The following is a 25,578-nucleotide window of genomic DNA, read 5'->3' as shown; positions in this document are numbered from 1 at the left end:
TTTGAGCCTACCTCAAAACTCTCATTAGAAAAAGTTGTTTTGATGCCCAAATATCTCAAATTGATCATCTCGACATCAAGATGCATGGACATGAAAAAAAAATGAATTTCAAGTTTCGTAAATAGTGTATTTTGTAACGCATTATTGGACCGTCAGTTTTCAAGATTTTCAAGTTTTCATAGATCTGTCGATCTACACTATTTTTGAAGCTTTAAAATTTATAAATAAAAATAAAATATATTTTAAAGCTATCACAAAGATTTCCAATATTGAATCCACATTTCACGACACCATTTGAAAGTAGGCTCTATACAAACCGCACCCTTGATTATTTTCCTACCCACAGGAGAAAACAGAGAAGAAAGGATCCAAGAGCTTAAAGTTGAGCAAATTGGTGTTTGTGTTTGTTTGACTTCAAAGAAGGAAAAAGTTTATGTAAGTTGTCAATCTTGTACTGTAGAAGTTAGGTGCACTTCCTTTTTATGTAAGTTGTCAATCTTATACTGTAGAAGCCAGGTGCACCTAAAAAATCCATCTGAATATGCTGCTCTAATGTTGTAAAGTCTTATAATTGATCATCTTGACATTGTGATACATTAATAAGAAAAAGATTTCAAGTCCTAAAACTACAGCATTTTGTAACACACTATCTAGATCATCTATTTAAAAAAAAAAAAAAAAAATGCTTATGAATCTGCTTAATCTACACCAGCTTTAAGTTTCATAATCAGGGGTGAAAAAAGATATTTTGGCCATCGTAAACAGATTTTTACAACAAAACTGCATGTTTTGAAAGGATTTAAAGGTGTCTTACCTTGTTGTTTAAGGTAGACACCCAATACAAACCACACCATTCAAAGAATGACCGACAGTATAAGATTATGAATCATTTCTTGGGCACCACTTGGAAACTTATCACAATTTTTTTCGCTTGATTCGGGATATGGGTCAATAACCCCCTGATTAAGCGTGCAGCCAAATATTTCAATAACCTTGATGAGCATTACAATATCATAATGTGGGGGTTCACTGGCTAATTGCTTTAGAATCAGGCAATGATACATGTGGTCTGCGTAAAGTTATAGGGGGCATCGGTTTGCAATAGTACATTAATAAACAGGTTAGCAAATACATTAATAAACAGGAGCAGTGTTGGAAACGACAGGATAAATCTCAGTATTCCACAGGGGCATAGCAGGAAACCTTGAAGATCAATGATAAAGTCCAAATGATAAAGTCCAAATGAGGACAAAAGGAACATAAAAGATGTCAAAGTCACACACTCTCCACATCTGCAGCAAAACTGTTTCTCCCGAATTACATGATAAGTTAGCTATAGCAGAGATTTAGAGAGAGAGAGCGAGGGTGATTACAATTGAATATATAACTTTGACATTTAATGAATAAATCAGTGGCACAAATAATTGAGAGGTTGGCACTGTTAAAGAGTAGTACCAACTTGCTCGAAACAACTTTTTACAAGGTAGAAACCAGCATGGCTGCCAAATAACCTTATTCTGGCTTGAAGAATCACTGAAAAAATGAGAGAGGCAGAGAGAGCGAGAGAAATTGACGAGAGAGCTGAATGCATTGTAAAACAATGGGTGGGTTAAGGTCTTCTAATTCATGAATTTGCGGCAGCTTGGGGCTTTACAGAGGCAAGGAACTTTACACTTATCATTGGGGTCAACTTCAAACTGGTAGTCATACCTGTTCCCATACAAGCAATGCAAGATGGATGTAAAATAAGGATGTTTGCACCATTTATGTGTGTGTGTGTGAGAGAGAGAGAGAGAGAGCATACGTTAGTTCGTCACCGGCAGAGACATCAGTTTTTGCAATAAGTACGATGCGACTCTCCTCCCCATTGACACTCATGATCCTTGCATAGCAGTTGGGCATGCACTGTAGCATAAAAGGCCAAAAGTAAGAACCATGGCTCACTATGCAAACAATTTAAATCAGAGGTTGATACAAGGATTACAAATCCTGAAAATCCCTTACTGAATGGTTAATTAGGCGTGCTATGTTTCCTTTATCTGTTGCATCAATCACTACCTCTTCACTTATTTTGAAAAGCTGCACAATAAAATAAATCTCCATCAGCGCAGCATTAAAAAAAATAGAGAGAGAGAGAGAAACAATTTCTTTTAACAAATAAAATACCCAATAATTATCCTGCATTTGTGGTGCTTCCCAATATTTTATCCAATTTAGATCATTTTAATATCTTAATCGATCCTGACTTCTTTGACACCCTACTATTCAATTTCTCAATTTCATGTGCAATAACATTTGAACTTGGAAGTATATTATCACTGTCTAACAAAATTATGGACAGTGATGGTGGGACTAGGGCCCAAAATTGTGTTCATATCCCTTTTTAGTAGGCATGAAACTTCTCCCTCACCATCGAATGGTAAGTGAAAGCAAATGGGTTATGGCATTCCATAGTCTACTGAATTGTAGTATGTTTTATGGAAAGGAAGGCCTGGAAAGGAGAGAATACAGAGAAGTTGACTCACATAGCAATCCTTCCCTTCCAATTTGTACCGGGCTTCCCGTAAGTCCGCTACACTTCGCCTAACCTGTTCCCCTCGATATTCAGCTACCTGGAAAACAATTTAAGCACCACGTTAGCGCATCCATGCATGGCATACACATAAATCCAGAGTCACATACATACATACAAACAAAAACATGCACACACAAATAATCTTACATGATTTTGAGACCTTAACAACCCACTTTTACACTAGGCTAGCCAGTAACATACAATATAGGGAAAAATTATTACACATCCCCACCCAAATATATTTTTGCCTACAGCTGGGAGGCAAGGGATGTAGGAAAAATATATATAGGTGGGGATGTATAGTAAGGTTTCCCCATATACATATAGTTTTCAGCCCTCAACAACTTCATTTATCTTGATGATATAGTTTTCAGCCCTCTACAACTTTATTTATATTGCTGATATAGTTTTCAGCCCTAAACAACTTTATTTATATTGATGTTGATGTTAGAAGCCTTAGTAGGTTTTGAAGATTTGAATCTGCAGAAACTTTGTTACTTGTTCCTAGTTACCACGACATTATAGGTTTCATTCAATGAGACTGAAAGTCCATCAAGGAGCACCGACATAAGAGATAAACAAATATGTTTTTATGGATTCAAAACTTCAAAATACAATATATGCTTTTAGCATCATGATCAATAAATATATAGTTTTAAAAAAAAATCCACTCAAAATAAATATCATTTAAGTAAAACATTTGTCAAACATCAGACTTTTAAATCAGTGGGAAATTTAACAAGATACTTAGAGATGAGGTATTTAACATATATACTATATCTTTGGATTTAATTTCAAAATACCCATCAAAAAACATATTGTCATGGGTTAGAACAGTTGCAAATGGGTAAAATGTAGAATAGTTCATCTCTTATAGGTATTTTGATCATCATCATCATCACCATTAAATCCTTTTCCTAACTATTTTGAGCCACCTACACGAATCTCGATCCACCATTCTGTTCTATCAAGAGTCATACCCTCAGTGAGGCCATAAGTCCCCATATCTTTTCTCACTACTTCCAACTATGTTCTCTAAGGCCTATCCCGTACCCTTTTTTAGCCTTCCAGTTGAACCAACTAGCACATTTTATATGCATTTTAATAAGTTTCCTATCAACTAATGATAAGAAATGGTATAGAACACAATATTTCTTCTATGCAGGTAAATAAATCAGATTAAGTTTATGTAGCAAATAGAACCAAGGTGAGGATTTGGAGAGCACCATCTCTCCTTCTTGAATGTTTCTTCGAGCGAAAAGGCCCCATCCATGTATTCCAGATCTTCCAAAGCAAACCCTTTTCTTCTCAGCAGACTGGCCAACAGTAAGAAGATAAAGGTAAGCATCACATTAAAGGCAAAGCAGAAGCAGCAAACAAAGGCTAGCTAACTTGCCTGGAGGTAGGAAAGGCGTTCCTTGAATGTTGAAAAGCTTTTTGGATCCTTTTCTTCCTGATAAAGAACACAGGAGAAAAATAGGAATAATCAAATATATCAGTTATTATATTCATACCATCTAATAAATTTGTAGATCAACCAAGATGCTAAGGTTCCAACCTGGGATCATCGTCATTTAGGATAAATATGGAGCCAGCCAGTCACACACACACACAAAGCAATGAAAATAGCATCAATAAGGAAACTGAAAATAAACGAAACATTGAGAACCCATAAGATGTAGCTAAAGCAAGATAATTACCCGGAATACGTTCATTTCTTCAATTACATCCAAAGAATGGCGACAAAGTCCCATCAATCTGTGGGCAATAGCCTTCTTTTCTATTCTCTAGCAAGTAGAAAAGTGGAAATGTGAGAAAATAATGAGCAGCATGAGAATATCATCAAATAATAAATACGCTACACAATTTATACAAGAGCTTGAGGCGCTAGAATCTGTTACACAATGAAGAACAGGAAAACCATGGTTGCCAGGGACACTGGCAGGCAATATGCAGAGGGACTATAACTAATGGTTTTAGTCCCTCTGCATCTGTATGTTCCAGTAAAGTAATCAAAACTATACTGTTATGATCTATGTTCATCTGAAAGCATTTTTCTATTATAATGAAAAGAGTACCATGTTGCAACAATCACAGACGACATCACATGCATAAAAAAAATAAGCTGACGTGAAATGCAATAAAAAAAGTAAACAACCAACAATGCAAATTCTGATTAAATATGTTAGAAATTTTAAATAAAGGACAACAATAAGAATTTTTCTTTGTCTGCAATCTCCTCAGGACCACAACACACAAAGGAAAATGTGTCTGGAAAATGCAAGGGAATAGTGGTTCACAAAAATGGCCCATAATGTAACAGTAACTGGAAGGCACATGAGGAGGCTATAAAAAGAAAACCTGGAATCATCTTAAACCACACCAGCCTGATAGATAATACAAAGATAATCGAAAAGTGGCATGTACATCGCACGGTATGCTAGGGGATTAGCAAGGAAGAAATGAGACTTTGCTAGAGGAAACGGAAAGGTTAGATTTATAGCAAACCAAGGCAAAAGCGCACAATGATTATTTTCCAAGGAAATAAGAAAACAATGTAGTTGCTGTTTTTATTTTTATTTCTTTTGATGAACAAAATATGCCTCTACCTGCTAATACTAAAACAAAAATTTAAATCATAAATAATTTGTGAACTTGGAATACCATGTTTATTAAAGTATCATAAGGCTGGCACTTGGCAGCAGATGAAGAATTGGACTGCAGACTCTGCTCTGGCGAGCCCTCTGAAACATCAGATATGCTCGACTCAATTAACCTTGAATCACTTTGTGTCTCCATTCTTTGGGGCTCATCCTTGATTGAGAACAGTCCTTGGGGGGTCCGAATCATTAGAGAATTATCAGGGTTCGGTGTCCTGCAGAAAAAGATGATCTTGAACACAATAAAAAAGAAAAGGAATATAAAGCAAAATTTTATACACTTAAAAGTCGTACTTGTGTGTAGCGCAATATGAGACCATTCTTGTAGTCTGCCTTCCATATCTCTTGGAACAATGCAACTGCAAGGTGAAGAACATTGTCAGATACAAATAGACATGAGAAGACCAGCACAAACCTACCATAGATGAATTAATATGCTACTACTCATTATATTCAAAGATATCAAAAGCCATCCTGAAGAGTACAATAAAGAAGTATGTTCATGCAGTGTTTACTGTGTATATTGCATAAGTGTGAAGTCACAAAACATTTATTAATATCTTCTTATGAATAGAATACAAAGGAAAAAGTGTGCTAGAGTACAAGACAATGTTGAAAAGTGCATAAAAGACAATGTACGGAAGTAACTTAACTCATATGCAGTAGGATGATGTCACATCTGAGTAGCATACAAACTAGGGACCAGAATAATGGCCAAAAAGCAATATAATGATGCAATGCGAGATCCTATATCAGTTAATTTTTCAGTTCTTGACTTTGTCCATGGTCAAGTCAGCAAGAAGGCAGATAGTTTGGTGAATCAAGATATTTCTAGGTACAGTAGGGAGTGTTGGGATTGTTGCCACCATATGGTTTTCGCCGCTCGATTCTGTAATGTGTGTCCTTCAGCACACTTTTATTTTTTGGGAAAAATTATGAGAAAGTTCTTTTCATGAAGTCTATTGCTTTCCTCCATGTTTGTTTTGTGGGAAAATGTAGCTTACTGTAGCAACTGGGAAAGCGCTTTCGAGGCCAGTGGCACTAATCCTGAGAAAGTGGCTTTCCACCAAAAGGGGTGAAGAGCAGCTTTATGGGAGAGTTTTCCTCCACTGCATTTTGTGAGGGACGTATACTCATGGCCCCCTCATTTCTCTCCCACCATTGCCCCAGCTCTCTCTCTATTTCTTAAAACACCTGTTTCTTCCCTGTTTTAGTTCAATCTTAATCAAGTTTTGACAGATTATAAAATCAGCCATCTGTTAGGCATCAATGATTCTTGAGCTTTTATCAGAGAAGGCTCTGGATCACTTGTATGCTGTACCCAACTAAGGGCTAAAACTCATCTCCGTTCTCCTCTTTTTGCTCTTGCAACTATTTGTTGCAGAATGGCCCAAACTATCAAACTTCCTCAAATTTATCAGGCTCTGATCATAGTTTTTCAACTGATATTCCAAGGAACTGTTATAGTATTGGAAGAAATAATGGGAATTGCAGGTTAAACTTCAAAAATTCTTTTGATCATGGTTTGTTAAATGGAGCTTTTGGCAAGAAGCCTCCATTCATACTGGCTTATCATTCAGAGATTGCCATGAATGTTTCTGTTAAATTCACTTTGAGGTTGATGAGGAAGTGGATGAAAAAATTATCCATGGGTTTGGAGCTTTCGAGCATGGAAGTTTATTGAGGTTTCTAGACTGGCCAATGCCTCAAAAACTGAATGTTGCTGTTGATTTAGATACAGTAATGCTATAACTTTGCACATTTGTCAGTTTTCATTCCTTTAATTTTTTTTCTCTTTCTAAAGTCAGACATGTGACTAACATTGTCAATATGATACTTATATAATTTATATTTCTCTCTAGTTTATGTATTATATCTCTACATAATATAATTCTGTTTGTTTTGATCAATGGCAGTATCTTATTTTTAACAGAGTCGATATTGTCACCCAGTTTGAGAGGTGTCCTGTGCTACTATGTCGTTGTCATTAAGTGATGAGTGTTACAAGTTTGAAATTAACAGATAGAATAAATCGTAGTTTCATTCGAGTGATGATGGTGTTTCATTGTCTATATGTGGTACAAATAGCAAATAATTTGCCCTTCTTGATGTAAAATTTGCTTCATCAAAATTATCTTTTATGAAAGGGAAACAAGATCACTTTTCATCCACGTTTCTTTCAGAGTGTTCCTAAGAAACCAAGAATGATGTCTGCCATTTAATCTATGATGGCCTTTTTCCCATAATTCAAATGGAAAAAATTTCAATGTATTTTATTAGTCATACTATGGATAGGTAAAACAAACCCCTTCATTGGATAGATATCAATATCGAATCAGCGAAACTTCTAATGAATGATGATAAAAGTTCTAGTTTGCAAATTCCATGGGAATCGGCATCCCAAACAGGTTATTGCAGACAATTTGCCAGATATGGGAAAAAACCGGCTGAGAAAATCGTATCCTATCAAAACTACTTTCAAAGGAAACACAATACCAGGACACAACAGTTTCCTGAAAAATAAAACAAGCCCTTAATGAATGAATGTCACTTTACACTATCAACAGAATGTATGTTTATTTAACCAAAAAAATAGAACGTGTGTTGCACGTTTTAACCCACAAGAATTTTTAATAGGTAAAAATAAAACTAATTGTTAAATAAAGACTCACAGTTTTATGCTTTGTTTAAATTTTTCTGCTCCATTAAAAGTGTAAAAAGTTAAGAATACTTTTGATTATAACTATTCCATATACTCAAAAATGGTTTATAATGCAATTTGAAGTATTCAATGTAAAGTCATAAGTTGATTGATATAAAGGGAATTTGGGACACTCTTTCCCTCTATCTTAGAAAATCATACTTCGCTCTCTCTTGTTTTTCCCTTCTTTAACTCTCTTCAATGGTTAAAACCCAATGAGTTGACTCATGGGTCTCCTATCATTTCTCTCCTTTTGCTCTTTGTTTTTCATTTTCTCTCTCTATTCAATATTTCTAAGGTTACTCAAGAAAGCTATCCTTTTTATCTAAAGTGGAGTTTCATTTAGTACATTTCCACTGATTTACATAAAAATTTACTACCCTAAGGAAATCAAACACTAAAAAAGCACTATTTTTGTGGTTGCAAGTCGAGTGAGCATAATAAAGTCATTTTTTGAAAACTTAAAAGAGTGTCATGAGTGAGAGAAAGAGAGAGCACGTACATAGAGGTAAAATACAACTTTTACTTTTGTTTGCATGTGTAAAAAAACACAAAATCAAATAATGTGTCCGTGCATGGAAAAAATTAAGACCTAATATTGAATAGAGACCATCCAATATTTGAATGGTAACACATAAAGTTGATTTAAAGAAATAAGTACATTGATATGCACGCAAATTGATATTCCATATAGAGCTAAGAGAAAACAATGGTTAGTGGCTTTTCCTACTTGGATATAACACAATAGCCTACCCTGAAATATGGTTATAAGGCACTAGAGCCAAGCATACTACAATTCTAGGAAACCGTATCAATGGAATTAAGTTTACACAAAAATAGAACTTTATAATTTTAGTTCAAAAAAAGTTATAAATTGATTTTTGTTTTGACGGGAGAATTAAAATCAAGAGAGTCAAGTAGATGCAATCAGAAAGGTGATAAAGAAAATACGATGAAAGCACCATTGATATAGATGGTGGTGAAGTGTCGTCATATGAGGCTTTAGTGTCATATAGTAGTTAAGAGAATTATAGGAATTCCTGTGAGCTATAGTATATTATGTCTTTGTGAACAAATTATTTCATAAATCATATAGTTTAACACATTATTCTTTTCAATATCATATAATAGAAATAATGGCCCATTCTAGTTTTAAATATAAAATTTGTAATTTTTATCCGATTTTGGTATTTTGCTTAATATTGATCACTAACTGAGTATTTTCAAGAAAAACTTAGAATTTTATTGTGTAGAAAAGTTTTTATATACCCCAGAGAGCACAAACATATGAAAGACAAAAACCTAAATTTCCATGTACTTTGGTTGCTAAATGACAACTCTGAGCCTCCTAACATACTTAGAGAGCACCACTTGGCTTATGCAGTATGTGGCTTCTCATATTATATATCGATACAGATAGAATAGATAGATAAATATCAAAACCTTTTATCAAAAAATTAGGGAAAAATTAGTCACATGAGCACTAGCTTTAATGATGTTATTTTTTTCAAGAAAAACGAAGTCTTCATGACTAAACTGGTTTGAAATGCATAATTTCAATTTTGTCATTTGAGAAATATTTTGTCAAAGTGAAATTAGAATTTTTATTCTGCCGAACTATAAATTTTAATTTCTCTCGTCTTTTGAGTAAAATTTTCAATTTCAAAAGTAAGTTAAATTACAATTTTCATGTCATTTTGACTATTTTAATTAATATAAAAATAATAACAAAGAATTGGAAAAACCTTTAAATGCAAATTTTAAAAAATATTTCCTTATTATTAAAAATATTTATAATTTAAATTTGATTTTCTCATTAATTAAATATATTATTCAAATAAAAAATTTATTTCGTGACTATAATTTTATTAGATTAAATAATTAAATTTTAAAAAATTAATTTTAAAGTTTATGCTTGTAGAAAGAAATAATTATTAATATAATTTGAATTTCAAAAATTTCACCTTTGATATTAAATTTATAGTTTTTTGTTTGACAAGGATATTAAATTTATAGTTTCCAAAACAAATATTGGGACATAACATGAACGTAAAATTCATTTCATTATAGAATTCAAATTTGTTTCAATAGAATGCTCCTTTTAATAATTTACAAAAATTTATGAAACACTTTATTAAAATGGTAAATGATTATATTGTCGTTTGGTATAAAATATTGGTTATTTTGGAAAAACAAAAAATAATTTCTTGTAATTAATCATTTTACCTTCTAGCATTTAATGATTGTTGTACGTCACATTGAGCTAATTTTTGTTCGAAGCTGAAAATTTTGTCCTACATGCTCCCTTAGGAGCACATTGTAATTTTTATCCCTTAGGAAAAAGACTTAATAGCATTCTATAGTCTTAAAATTAGGGAACTACTATTGAATGACTTTATGAGCCTCTTAAAATAAAAAAGTTGAAATTTCAGTTTCAAAATTTTGGGTAGAATTGTAGCCGAGGGATCACATACTTGAGGGAACAATGTTGTATTAGTATTAATTAAGTTATATTATTATGTAATAAGCTTTAAGCTTATAAAGTTAGTTGAACAATAACTATTGCACCGAACCATTTCCCAAAGCACATCTTGGTGGCCACATGGTTCCCAAACCATGTGGTGCTTTATATATAATAGATCATCATCTTCAAAGCCTTTTTCTAACTAATTGGAGTCGACTATACGAATCGTGGTCTGTCATTCTGCTCTATTAAGGATAATTTTTAACCCTTGCTCATTTCTCACTATACCCGGGTTCTGATACAGCATGTCACTTCTAGGGAACGTCATAGCATAAGCAGACAAGTAGGTTCAGAATTCATGATAAGTTTTGGCAAAGTTCTACATTGGCTGACTACCTAACACAACCCAACCCCTTGACCCAAGCATGGGATAGGTTAAAGGAAAGGTTAAGGTCTATGAATGTGTGTGTGTGCAGTAGCTTATCCCTTGTGCTTCTCCATATGTGCGGAAACAACCCTTTATGACGTTGTTTCCGCACCTCAAACTCATCTCCCTTCAGCTAAACTTAAATTGGGGGTTAAACTTTAAAGAACTATATAGTGTATATGTCTCCACATACACACGGATGCACACACATGTGCAAGCGTGCACACAGAGGGTATGCCTCAATATGTCATTTGCAGCATTGCTGAGGACAATGGAATAAAGAATAGTCCTGAAAGCACAAACAAAACCGCTTAGATAAGGAGTACAATCAAACACGCAACACACAACTCCTGGCTGATATCTGTCTTCAATTTCATTGATACTCATTAAAATCAACTGTATTTGAGAACCCAATATTCTAGGTTGTACATAATAGTAATAATAGTAATAATAATATCATTATTATTATTATTATTAGTAATCTTAATATTAGTATTACTATTAATATTAAAAAAGACTTCCAGGATGAATATAAAAGTAGCATCCAATTATTATGGCAGTTTAATCCAACAATTGTTAATGCACAGACACAATAATAATAATTATAACATTAATATTAATAGTAATATTAATATCAATAACAGCAGTCCCAGCCTATGACTAACCAGGTAACAATCATCATTACTGTCTTTTAATAGGGACTTTTGCTACAGATACATTACCTCCATCTGGTAGCCCGCTCTTGATGCACACATCGCATGGTACTTGGTTTGACACTTGCAACACTGGGTACATGAACCATGCATCTGCTTGCATATAACACAAACCTAGAATTCCATTAAATTATCAGCAAAACTGTATCCACTTGATACTGAGAGGTAATAACGTGAAATACTTAGGTAAAAAGTAGAAGCAAATCTGCTGCTTCAACAGAAGTAACAAACCGGAGATACAAATATAGCCACGCAAACCCGGAAGAACTTTTGTGACGTGTAGTGAAAAAGAAAAAGAAAAAATTATTTGACACTATCATTCAATTATAGATTACAGGTGTGAACAGTCGCATGCTCAAAAAAATTTATTTAGCACCCAAATTTACAGTTCAAGGGAATAAACAGTTCCGTCAATTTTCCAAACCTGTAGGAAAGTCTTGGATGGAATTTTCAAGATGCCAACTGCTGGCTCCATAGTCTCATCGCTCATAAAGGAAACCTCATGTGCAAACCAAGCACACGTGACATGAACCCATAACGGTTTGACATTTGTTGGTTTCAAAGCCCCACCTATGAATTAATCAGACACTCGATAAATATTTATTCAACCAAACAAAATTCCACAATTATCTATCACATTTCCAAACTTCCATCTACTATTCTTATTCAAATTACTTTTTATCAGAAATTTAAAATAAGGCTAGCCTATATGTTTAATGATTGTTTGTAGAAACGCTGAATAACTTTGTCAATGATGCAAAGGCATGAACTAACAAGAGTTTCATTTTGAAATAATCTTGCCTTTTACAGGACAAAGGCAACATTCCCGCTCGATTTCTGGGGTCTCGCATGCCCTACAAACCCAAGAAGTGAAGTCCTGTATGTTTCTTGCCCCATAGCATTCCTGGTGAACGGCTATTTGACATCTGCTTATAACATACACAATATCTTAGAAGCTCATATCAAGAACTATTAAGGGCAGAGAAAGAAAACTTTATGTTTCAAATTGAATAAATTAAATTGGTACAGTTTTCAATGATCCCATGAAAAATCTGGCAGGCATTTAATCGACATGAAATATCCTTTTTCCGATTCCCATTGACATACCGGTTACAAATTATAATCTTATTGTAGTCCCAATCCTCAACCCATCGGCATATTGCACACCGTTCTGTGGTCCAATTAGCATGTACTGGATCATATTTCTCTGTTGTAATATGCAAAGAGAGGCCAGAATCAGTAAAATCTGATTTAGCTTTTTTATTGGTCCCTACCAACAGGTTCATGAAAAATGTCCAAAAGAACAACATACACAGAGAGAGACAAGATACTGTTTACCTTGCAAGTAAGCAAGCAAATCCCGCTTCCGAAAATTGAGTGAGCCTCTTTCTGAATTTTATTAAAAACACCAAAAGCACAAAGCATCTACCTATCAGTAAGTAACATCTAGAAAACAAAATACAATCAGATAAAAGGCATATAATCCTTTACCTTGTAAGCGACAGAAGACCTCCAGCTTTCCCGAGTACAATACAGGAGATATCTTGTGACATTCATTATTACCAAAAGCACCAGGATTTGATTCTGTAAACTGTTGTAACTGCAGAATATCAAAATATAGTCAGTCAAGAACATAAGAACAAGGCCCCAACCCATTGTATCAGTTATGTTTATTTTAAATAGAAGCCGGCATTCCCTAATCTTCCAGCTAATTTCACAAGGTAACTCACACATATTTTATTCTGTATCCCTTTCCATTCCTCACGATCAAAGAGAACCAAAATATGGCCATCCAAATAGACATGCTGAAAGCAGCTTTAGGCTATTCCAATGGGACTATTGAGGCAAATTAATGGTTCCTTTACTTCCCAACAAATGCTTCAAAAGCAATTTCTAAACTACATCCAATATTTAGTAAGTAAACTTCCTAATTTTAGAAAATCCCAAGATCACATCAGGAAATCTATTATGACTAAGATGATTAAAAAAAGTAATATCTTCTGTTGGATAGGTCAATGCAGGATTCAAAGCTTCAATGAAAGGTTGCAACTATCAATACCTAACCAATCAACTTCCCAATTTTAGAAAATCCCAAGATTACATCAGGAAATATATTATGACTAAGATGATTTAAATAAGTAATATTTTCTTTTGGATAGGTCAATGCAGGATTCAAAGCTTCCATTAAAGGTTGCAACTATCTATACCTAACCAATCAAGCCAATGCCCAAATGGTCAATCCCTCAAAGAAGTATTATTGTTTAATTTTGAGATCTTTCATGCTTTACCAAACATATTACTTATATGTTCTACATTTTATATCAATGATATTGTTAGGATGTATTGTATTGGGCATGTTTGGGTTCTCCTGTTAGACATTCCCAACACATCTCAGCTGCTAATACTCCATCCAATATCCATTACCGCTAAGTGCCACTACCAGAATCTAAAATCATGTTCATCAGCCAAGGCTTTGAGATAACATGGCATTGATCCAACCCTAGGGCATAATGCAACATTTTGTGTCATCTGAAATTCCAGCACATGAGTTCAAGAAACCTAACCTAATTATCAAATGTTAGCCCATCAATCGCACTCCACATATAAGTGATCAATTGTGTGAGTTTTTTAAAATTCTAGAATTAGCAGGAGTTTTACATGTGCCAGATGGAGAAAAAGTATCACTAAAATCCCTAATTAGGTCACAAGTATCATATCTTTGAGCACGAATGTAAGAGTGACACCATTTCTACTATCAGTCTAACCTATATAATGAGAGTCATCATCGTAGGTGAAGTCATTTCCCAATTTGCAGGTGTTTCACAACGCTTTCAAATGCTTGATTACAGTATAGGTAGCATGGATGCATGGGGGCAGCCATCAATAGCCTAAATGAAATGCAGTTCCAAGATTCCATGATGGAAAGACAAAGATACTTTAAAATAAAAATTTAAAAAGATCCTGAAAGAACTCAGATTTATATGCAGGGTTTAATAGCTGGTTACAAGTACATTATATAAGTATAGTTGTGCTTTATTGTAGGAATTAGTTGGCAAATAGATTCTTGAATTGCAGAAATTAATGCATTTTTCTTTGACATAATTAGAATGATATACACAAAGAACTTGCAAAGATGCATGGTTGTATGAGGGGGAAGAAAAGTATTTGTTATAAACAATGAGATCAACAAATCAAAAGAGAAATCTTAATTCACAGTCCGTCATGGAAAAGATTCACCACCATAACAATGAATTCCCATTATCTAGACAACACTTCTTTTGTGTAAACCATTTTCTTTATGTTTCTAGGATTTTGCCTGTTGTAATTTTTCACTAAAACATATTAAAAAAAAATAAGCTGCAAAACAAGAAATATATAGTTAACTGCACAGTTATAGAAAGTTTGCATTCATGAACAGTGTAATGACGAGGAAGATTGACTAGCAGACATGCACATAAAAAAGAATATTTTCTCTAAGCACAAACCCATTGTCCAAGTGGTTGCAGTGATCTTTTCACTTTGACACTGGCCTTCCAATTTTTCTTTTTGGAGCCTGTGTGCCTTTCCCATTCACAAAGTGACATCTTAAAGTCCCCACATGAAGAGCATGCACATAAAACCCTGTAATAGAGATGGTGTGAGGTGTGAATAGAGAAGTTTAACGAAGTATAGAATAACAAAAATTAAACTCAAACCATTGCAAAAGGACAGCTGAAAGATGGGAAGACATGATCACATAAAACAAATCAAACTAAACAAATTCGCACGAGCCAGCAATCATCTTCTCTCAAGCACTTAGCATAAACGAAATTTGCTTTATCAGTTTCTTATTTGACTTCTTAGACCTTTGTCATCTAATGCAGAAAGACAAGCATATATATGATCTCAGAAAGTTAAGCTCTGTTCTGACACAACATTTAAGTATAGGGTATTACACGTACTTTGGAAATACATGGAAGGATTTAAACTGGAACCATATTGCAATTACAAATGTATATGTATGATAAAGTTTTAGGTTAAAGCAATTTAGACATACATTTAAGTTTGCATGCAATTTAGACATTCATTTTTAAGTTTGCATGTTTGTCTATACAATATCCAAAACTTCAATTACCTTCCATTGCAACTGGATATATTATACCAGAGTCTATATCAATAAACTTGACTAGTATTTGATATGTAGTAGCTGAACCTAAATTGAAATTTAGACTTCTTTAAGTACCAATAATAAAAGAAAATTTATGATTTTTGTTGCATGTGCGTTCATATTTTAAGAGAACAGAGAGAACGTATTTTCTCACTAATGCTCTTATTTTTTCTGAAACATGCTCTTCATCTTTTTACCAATTAAGTTTTTACAAATCCCTCTTATGAGGTCAGATGATAAAGGAGGGAGATACAGTCGAGAGAGAGAGAGAGAGAGAGAGAGAGAGAGAGAGAACTAACATTGAAAAGAGAGAGGTTGAGTGAAGTTCAGATAAAACTTAAATACAATGTTTACTATCCTGCATACCACAGAAGATACTATTTTATTATTTAGATAAATGCCTCCCACAACAATGTTAAAAAATAATGTCTATATATTAGGATTCCATTGTATAGTATATTTATGAAAGGAGGAAAGACCTAGAAGTTGTCATTTTAATCATATTCATTCACAGCTAGTCCTCTTATAAAAAAAATACAAAGATGTACTAGCTTCACATCAACACAGCTGCATATTGCAAGTATTCTCGCAAAGAGAATGACTTGAGGTGGCCATCTGCCTGTGATGGACATTTGATTTGTCAGCATCAGTTTCAAATGTAAATGTACATTGTGTCTATAGTACTTCAGTAGTAATACATATAAAGAGGCTCACATGAGAGCAATCACTTGGTCATAGTTAAAACACATAGATCAGATGTGAGTCATGTAACTCTCAAAAGGAGGCATGGTTCTGCCTGGAGGTGTCCGCAAGTTAACAAAAAACACCCACAAGTTTAACCTTCAAAAACTCCTTTTTCATCACATAATATAACAAACGCAAAAATGAGAACTGAACTGTACCAATCTCAAAATCACAACTATATTAATCTATGAAAACCAATCGCCAGGAACATATCTATTTCCTGCTCATCCTCATGATATACTAAATGCATGCAATGTAAGAACATCACAAGAAAAGCGAAGATTACTTGTGAAGCCCCGGGAAGTACAACCCTTCAACCCAATTACACCAAACCTCAATAGAATCAAGGGGAACATGTGGGTTAGAGCTGTTCATCAAACAATGTCAGCATTAGTACCTAACAAAGTAAATCATCAAAAAAAAAAACAGACAAAAATGCAAAGCTTGACAAGAAAGGAATACCTAGTAAGTTGACGCCCACCAATAGAGGCTGCACGATTGAAGTTTCCATTGCAGTCTGGGCAGAAGTACTCCTTGTCTTTCAGATCCTTTGACAACCAAACAAAATGATATACAATTGTGCTCCACCATGTTTAGCAGGCAAAGACCAAGGTTATGTAAGCAGATTTAGAACTTCTACAGAAATATCACTCATTTTAAGAAAGATAAAAATCCCATTGGTTCACCAATAAACTCTTCAATGGTCAACTATGCCCTTAAGTACACTAAAAAGGATGTTGCAGGTTCCAACACCAACCCCCCCCCCCCCCCCCCCCCCCCCAAGCAAAAAGAAAAAAAAAACTCCCCTCCACTGAATCCCTTCCTTCCCCCCTTAAACACCTGTCTCTTTTGCAAATGGCAAACAGATTCAATATTCTCAGTCAATGGATGAATTCAAAGTTTTGTTTGAATTTGTACAAAAAAAGGGAGGCTGCAGACAATTCATTTCCATGAGAAAGAGCAACCCAGATTTCTTTCTTTAGGTCAGTGGTGGGTCTGAACCTGGATGTAATGCTGCAATTGTCGACAACATAACCATGAAGGGCCCAATTGACAGATCCCTAGATTTAGGGAAGAGCATAACGAGATGATTAAGAGACAATGGAGATGAAGAACATATGCGGGCCGATCGATGGATAATCGACATTAGAGGATTGAGAGAGAAAGGAGATGAATAACATACTCAGTAGAACCAATAGAGAATAAAAAACAGCAATTATGGCCATTGCTCCCATATCCTCTTTTTGCTCTTTTCCCCATCAGTAAATCCATCTACATACTTGTTATCATTCCCTACAATTCCTCCCTTCCTCTAATAGGCAGCTGAATGTTCTGTAAATGCATCAACCAAAATCTTTTCTAACATGCCAATTTTGTGGAGGTCGTTACTATTTAAATTTTAACAGTGGCATTCTCCTTTTAAAAGTTTTATCCAAAATTTGCAATGGTTTTGTGAACTTCTACAAACTTTTGAAAATCCAGAAATAACCTGTTGAAACCAGTGGCAAGAATGTAGGGGCCATTAAATTTTCAGTATTTAGAGAGAAGTTAACACAACACATTCATTGATTTATACTCCTGTAGATAAGAGACTGGAATTATATGTCACTGAGATAAATACCTTTAAACAGTTGGTGCTAATTTTGGCACACTCAGCATGAATCCATACCTTACATCTGTCACATTGTACCTGTACATAGAAGGCCAAGCAACACGTGATTAAACAACAATGCCATAAGTAAAAAGATGTGATTCCAAAGTCTAAAGACCCTCACCCAACTCCCTCCATCTGAATGATACCAAATTTTCTTGCATATGCCACAATATTGTTTAGACTTTGCTAGCTGCAAAGATAATAAAATGTTAGAACTGACTAATACCAAACCACATATGCCACCCTAGTTTTTTAAAAAAAGAAAAAGAAAAATTATAACTCCAAAAACTAAGTACAGAGTAAATCTGTGAAAAAGGCAATTATACAAACCCTGGAGCAACGTTTACATAATAATTGGCCTGAAGATTCAGTACTTAATCTCTTGGCTAATTTTGGTGGAAGGACCGAATTACAGCCATCACAATTTCGTCCATCCAATACTTTTTTATGAAATGTAACCTGCACCGATAAAAGTACATTTAGCAAGCTTTTATTGCTGTGTCCTTAGAATGCTAAATTGTCATATATAATGCAAAATGAGGAAAAACAAAACCAAGAACCATAATAATCAACAATAGATGAGCCTGCTAAGATAGGACTAAGAGGGACTCTCTCATAGATTAGGAAGCATTTAGGAACCACGAAACTTTTTATAGAATATGTGGCTGTATAGAAAATAAAAGAGAAATAGGTTTTCTAAAAATAGGTAAAATTTGAGCTAAGATCAATAGGTTTTTCTAAAATAGGTAAAACTTGAGCCAAGATCCACCTGGATAGAGATGGATAGCCTTATCTATGAGTGTCATTGGCTACAGCTAGCAGGTTAGCATAATTTGACTTGTTTTCATTTTTTATGATTCCACACCCTTCTTTTCTTGTAATTTAAACTTTTCTTGATCTCTTTTTTTTTTCTCATCTTTGTAAATCATTAATTCTAAGGTTCAGGCTCAAAATGCATTGCATTTTAAAAGGGAAAAATCTACAAAAGTTCGAATTTCATAGATACATCCAAAAATGCCAGTGACTTATTGATAAAAAATAGTTGAAATGTTATGAAAAACATGAAGAAAACATCACAGATAACTAGGCCACCCAAGTTTGCCAAGTTGTACCACAGCCATCAGAACATTTTTGTTGATCATTCAATTTGCATAAAGGACAGCTAGATATTAAAACTCTAACACTGTTTTATATCTTAAGGGTTGATTACCACGCGCATAGAATAGTTATTGAAAAAATTATTACTTTGTCATAAAATTGTCAGCGGAAGTTTCTTTATTAAGCAGACTTATTACCCAAATTGTAATTTTCAGCATGACCACACTTTTCTCTGCATTACCTCAAACAATTACTTACTTTCCAGATTTGATTTTATTCCTTTAGAGAATGATACTTGTTCCTATTGGAAGTTTCTGGAAGTGATTCTTACAAGTCCTTTTTTTTTTGAGAAAAAGCAATTCTTACAAGTCTCTGGGTGTGAACTCTGATGAATCTAGACTCAGTAATGCCTAGGTAATGGCTAGACTCCTCAAGCAGAGGACTCGCTGAAATCCAAAGCCACACAACATTTCTGATGCATTGACAGAGAAAAACAGTGTTCCCAGACTCGGCCGAGTTACTCGGCCTCAGCCTCTGGCCGAGGCGAATCTTTCTCGAGTCATGTGTCTAGAGTTCCTTTCTTCCATTCCCTCTTCAATTGGAAACTCCTAATAATCTCAGGATAAGTGCCAGATGGGAAACCCACGCTACTTCCATGACCAGTAGAAAAATAAGGAGAATGAGAAGAAGGATAGCAATGCCATAAGTAGATGGAACCAGACCATAACCATGAGAAGCAGTGGTTACAGGTCGGCCATAAGATTGAGAAGAGGGAGGTGGGTTTGAGCATAAGTATAAGAAGGAGGTGGGTTATGTTCTGATAGTGAGAAGAAGTGGGTTTCTCATGGCCGCGGTGGGGGAGGGGCAGAAGGGCATAGCCTCCATTACAACCAGACATGGATGGGTTTTTCTTTTATCCTTTTTTTGGGTGGGTTGGGAGGCGGGGCAGGAAGGGAGAGATGTGGTGGAAAGGTACGTTATGCCTGAGGTTGGGGGGGCGGGGAGGGGGAGAGAGAGATGCGGTGGGTGGTTTGGTTAGGGGAGAGTGAGAGAGAGAGAGAGAGAGGGGGGGACGTGTGGCCAGGGATTTCCTTCCCTTTCACCACATGCCATCTTCCTTCTTATTTCGTTTTTTTTTTTTTAATGAGCACAACTCAGGAGAGTCCACTCAGATTTACCCGAGTAACTCACCGCTGGGCTGAGTCCCACGCCCAAGGTGAGTCTAAAAACATTGGAGAATACAAATTGATTCCAAACGTGATTAAACGGGAATGAACATCATACAGATATTTTAAATTCCATTCCAAACCAAGCAATACATTCTGTTTAAAAGAACATGCCTGGTTCTGTGAGTGACCCTCTTGATCCTGATTCGAATCAGTAACTTCTTGAACACCTCTTGGGACGGATAGAGAATGGACTTGTTGCCCACTATTATTCAGCTCATTATCCAATGTTTCTTCAAACCCATGCTCTGCTAAGAAAGCTTCTTCTATTGCTATCCTGAACTCACTTGGTGTGCTCCTATGCAGTTGGGTCTGTCCTTGGAATCTGAGAATTGGCCCAAGATCCACAAAAGACATCAAGAAATATTAATGAGAAACATCATAAGATGGAATGTGCCCGTTTTAAGAAAATAAATCACTCAAAAGATTTGACAAGAAACCACTCATAGCACAGTCAAATGACCACTGTGAAGGTACAACTACTACGAGTATCATACCAATCAGGGTTCAAGTCCTTGGGACTGCTGCATCTAGGCCGATTTTCAAGTCCTAACCCACAAATAACAGACCCAACAAACTAAAAGGATAAAAGAAAAGAGAAAAAAAGAAGAAAATGGCTAACCTGTCCAAATTATCTATAAACGGGAAAACCGTTCCCTCTTTCACCCATGCATAGTCCTGTCCAATAGTAGACGCAATTAATCCATAACTACAACCTCCACAATCAAATAGCAGGCTAGCGGCTATGGTTAAGTAAAAATAAAACAGAGACCAGTGATAATATTGTCTCTCAAAGTGGTGGGATGAAAGCTACAAACTTTATCTGTAACCATTGTTCTTTTTATTCTAAGCCATTGCCAGTCAGTTGTCAGGCATTTGGAGAACCAAATAGTGTCGTTATTATATTGTAAGAGGTGGTGGTAATGTTTGTATCACCATAATTATCATAATCAAGATTTGTTGTTGTTGTAGTTGTTGTTGTTGTTGTTTAATAGTAAGAACACCACCAACAACAATAATAAAATGGATTTGTTCAATATGATAGCCTCAGGGTTTCCTTCAGTTTCCTAGCACTCCTCATTCTTCCCATGTCAACAATGGACAGTTGGGGGATGTCGTTTCTCCTCTCAAAGTCTATGAATTTAACTGATGAACTTGAGCTGAGGAAGGCACTCCCGAACTGCCCATTGTTGGCATCTGACAGTTGGGGATTGCTAGGAAACTGTTCTGAGAGCGAAATGATAGCATTCCTTGATATAACAACATGAATGAACAACAACCTTTACTGCTAATACTACTATTAGTATTACTAATGTCATATGTAGTAGCAGTAGTAGCAGCAAGCAAGCAACAAATATTAATAAATTTAACACATAAAATATCAATTACGTACCCTTTCTTTTCCTGCCATTTTTGAATGACCGAAGAACATGACACAGAGGGAATCGGGTACACAGGAATTGAGAACGGTATCAGGAGCCTGTGTCAAAGGATCAATAACAACGGCAGGCCAAGTTGGATACCGCTTCCCAGACTTTGCCCAAACAATATCACCTACAACAAATTCCTCTAACCTATGAACTCCCTTTTCACCATTTCCACAGCCTCTTTCCAAAGAGTCCCTGATCTTCTGCTTCTCAGGTGCAACATTTCCTTTATGAACAGAAGTCATGAATCTCTCCTCGAAGGACTCACAAATATGCATATGATTGGAAACACCGGTTTTCCCCTCACTTTTGGAATCAACGGCACATATTCCCGGAATATCAGAATCCTTTGCTCTCCCCCAAGATTTAGAATCAAAGTTAGTCATCCTAGCTGTACTAGAAGGCCAAGTTTCTTCTCCACCCCATGAATCAATAATTCTGCTTTCCTCCTTGATCATAGAATCACATTGTCCAATACGAGATGAGACAGCTTCTGCCTTTATACAAGCTCTAGATTTTTCTTCAGCTTTAGAATTGGGGGTGCTCATACCAGGAAATACATTACCTCTATAAACAAAATCTTTCCCATCATCAAAATCCGTTCTAGAGGTGATAGTCCCAATACCTGGAAAAGCCCCTGGTTTTCTCTCAACCTTGGAATCAAAATTGCTCAAAAAAGTACAGCTATTAGCATCAGTTCTAGGTACCTCGAAAACAACTGAATTGTAAATACTCAATCCCCTCTCCAGAACTGAATCCAACATTTCCTTGGGCTTCTTAGAATCCTCTAAATATGAAGAAACACAGGCCAATGAAACAGAATTCCACTTCATATCACATTGACCAAACCCTAATTGGCTGTTCCCTACCATACCACTCAATGGCGTCTTACTATCAATCTCAATTGGAGCCAATTGATTTAAAGTACCCGATGACTTGCCCTCTTCATGGTCCTGAGGCTTCCCATTCCACTTAGAGCTCGGCCTGATTGTTTTCTTCTTCCATGAATCGAGAACCGAGTCTTTTAAACGAGAAGGGAGTACCTGAACTCGACCACGAGAACTTCGAATGACAGGAGAATGAGCAACCTCGCCTGAATTCTTTCGATTTTGGTCAGGAGAGACCTCAGTACCAAGAGATGTAATACCGCTTCCAATGGGTTTTGGCCAAAATCCAGTGGATTTCAGACCATTTTCGGGCAATGGTTGTTGGAATTTGGGACAGTAAGAATCAGGAGCAATGTAACTGGCGTGAACCAGAGAATCGATGCCTGTGGCATAAGCCGCTGCTTCTCCAAGAACGTCAAGAGACTGGTAATTCCCCTTCTTTTTCTTCTTCTTGCTCGAAGATTCAGATAAGTCTTCAGAAAAATCATCTGAAATTTCCTCTGAATATGTAGTATCGTTCAAGCGCTTGGGCCTGAGCACCCTGGTTCCCTCCATTACTAGGAGAGAGAATAAACAAGATCCTAGATTTTTCAATTCCTACTGCATTGTTCTGAATTCAAAATCGCCCCAAAATAAGTACAAAAGAAGACAGAGGGAGAGAGAGTATTTTTACAAAAACATAAACAATAGAGGCCCACGCTTCACTCTACAAATAAGAGAGAGAGAGAGAGAAAGAGAGAGGGATAAAACCTAATTCTCACACAACCGCAGCACCTGCAACCCTAATTTCACAACCCACCCTGTAAAAATCCAGAAGAGCTTCCTCCCCTTGTCTTGCTACGACTTTTTACGTGTATGGCCAGAAATTCTCGCCGGAAAACCCAGAAACGGCCAGAAAAAATTACTCTGAAGAGGATTAAAGAACGAAATAGAAAACATTAGGATCACAGAACGAAGTTTAAGCGGGGAATTTATTGCATAATATAAAGGAATAATACACCTATTTATAATGTATCGATAAGATATGACCAGAAAATCAGTTTAGTTGCCGGAAAACCATCGATAAGTTAGAATTCCGATAAAATTTTGAGAGCGAAAAGATTAGGGAAAATTGGCTTGTGAGAGAGAAGGGGAGGGAAGGGGCGGGAGGGAATTTATATTAGAACTGGTTTTTGTTTTGGCTCCAATTTGAAGGGGAGACCAAATTTTTCAATGGACCAAGGTTTATTAGAAATCAGAATCCATTTAGTGGAAATTACGAGGGTGATTCGTGAAATTGCCACGGGTTTCCGAATTTAATGCGGTTGCACCCCTTCTCTTGGACCTGAAAACACATCACCTCAAATCTTCGTATAAGCACCTTCAGCAACAGAAATCTTCATTACTCTAAAATCGATTTCCAACTTAAAACTTAAAAAATAATATAGATCTTATAGATCTATAAACACTTATTTTTAGAGTGATTTGGATAATTTATGACAATATATATTTTTAGAGCTTTAAATCCTCTTTGTTTTAAAACATATAGAATGTTCAAACCAAGATGATCGAGATAAAAGTTTTATAATTCTTTAATGAAAAAGTGTTTTAGGAGTCGGCGGACTCACTAGCCCACATAATCACAAACGTCTATCTTTAAGATCAACATCCACAACTAATGATTCCTATCTAATGGATATGACATTAGTCTCATTAAAATGTTTTAAAATTTTATTTTATTATATTTTTTTTTTGTATTCATGATCATCATAGTCTATATCAAGGATCACTACAAATTTGGATCCAATATCGATACAAATAATGGGTGTTCAGAGAGCCCACATGAAATTAGTGCGTGCGGGGGGACTCATAAAAACCGGGTCCTTTTCAAATTACAATTTTCGGTGAGTTATGAGCGGTTACTTGTCAAATCATTTTCCTTCTCTATTTTCAAATTTTATTTACGACTCACTACTCTCTTCTAATTTTATTACAACTTAGCTAGAATTTTCACAATGTAGAAACTGTTGATTCTCTCTATGGCCGGTACGCTTGTGGTGAGTCTTCCATGGATAGTGGGTAGGAGTTTTTTAAACCTAGATAGGTTGGGGGAACCGGTGGTTTTTGGGAAATTGGTCTAGATTGGTAGATTGTTGATTCGGATTGACGATCTGATCAATTACCCTGTGTGAGATTTGATCAATACAAACTTTAAGAGAACTACAATTTAAGCTAGTCGGCCTGTACTAGACTGACTGCCAATTCCAACCATGAAGTAGTTAATCCAGGATTGATTTACGTCCTGAATCTATGATTCCCGATCAAATCGATGAGTTTTTAACACTAGTGGCTAGTTTGTTCTCTCTATCTACTACAACGAAGGGTTCTTAATGGAGCTTCTTCCCCCAACCAGGAGGGACAAAGAATTTAGTCGGTGAGAATGATGAAGCGGGAATGGTGAGGAACAGAGAGAGATACGTATTAGAGACAAATCCATGGTTCAGCCTTGAACTACTAGCTTGTGCTTGGCCCGTAGTGCTTGCATATCTATTGAATCAGATGGTATCGCCATTACAATTGATTGCCCCTTCACCTCGCCCACCATTGCGGATTGCTCCCTCTCGACTGCAACCTTAAGGTTTCTCCTTTTTGTGTATGGGACAGAGCCAGTAGTCTCTCTCGCCTAATGAGTTTTTTATTCATGAACAGTATTTGAAAACCCAACTATTCAGATCAGAAATGCTAGAACCAAAAATCGATCGGCACCAAATTGATTCTATGAAGAAATCAGTGTTGGCCATGTTACCCCTTTAACCCCCACGCCAAAGAAATCAGTTATTTTATTTATTTTTCCTTCTGTTTTTTTTAGTGTGTGG

General features: G+C 35.7%; 1 protein-coding gene across 4 annotated transcripts; it reads right to left on the bottom strand.

The window, feature by feature from the left end:
- Positions 1–1,369: 1,369 nt before the first annotated feature.
- On the bottom strand, positions 1,370–24,049 carry SDG29 (SET domain group 29). 4 transcript variants are annotated; one of them, XR_016057965.1, is made up of 24 exons: positions 21,803–24,049; positions 21,032–21,087; positions 20,524–20,734; positions 18,416–18,544; positions 18,207–18,275; positions 18,053–18,121; positions 16,894–16,979; positions 16,718–16,798; positions 15,026–15,161; positions 13,032–13,140; positions 12,879–12,929; positions 12,648–12,747; positions 12,342–12,466; positions 11,965–12,110; positions 11,550–11,654; positions 5,530–5,594; positions 5,240–5,450; positions 4,276–4,362; positions 3,972–4,133; positions 3,802–3,891; positions 2,526–2,612; positions 2,005–2,079; positions 1,805–1,905; positions 1,370–1,710 (listed from the first exon to the last, which is right to left on the bottom strand). XR_016057965.1 is itself a non-coding variant. In XM_020672223.2 (24 exons), exons 1-24 carry the CDS (start codon positions 23,276–23,278, stop codon positions 1,620–1,622), a joined length of 3,813 nt encoding a protein of 1,270 aa, XP_020527882.2. In that variant the 5' UTR covers positions 23,279–24,049; the 3' UTR covers positions 1,370–1,619. The 4 variants fall into 4 exon arrangements, 2 of the variants coding, with proteins under 2 accessions (XP_020527882.2, XP_088726094.1); XM_020672223.2 differs by having other exon boundaries at positions 3,972–4,028; XM_088869968.1 differs by lacking the exon at positions 11,550–11,654 and having other exon boundaries at positions 3,972–4,028.
- Positions 24,050–25,578: the final 1,529 nt, after the last annotated feature.

Source organism: Amborella trichopoda, chromosome 1, assembly GCF_054954075.1.
Source record: "Amborella trichopoda isolate Santa Cruz 75 chromosome 1, AtrichopodaSantaCruz75HAP2 v2.0, whole genome shotgun sequence".
Taxonomy (NCBI): domain Eukaryota; kingdom Viridiplantae; phylum Streptophyta; class Magnoliopsida; order Amborellales; family Amborellaceae; genus Amborella; species Amborella trichopoda.
This window is presented reverse-complemented; position numbering and strand designations above follow the sequence as displayed.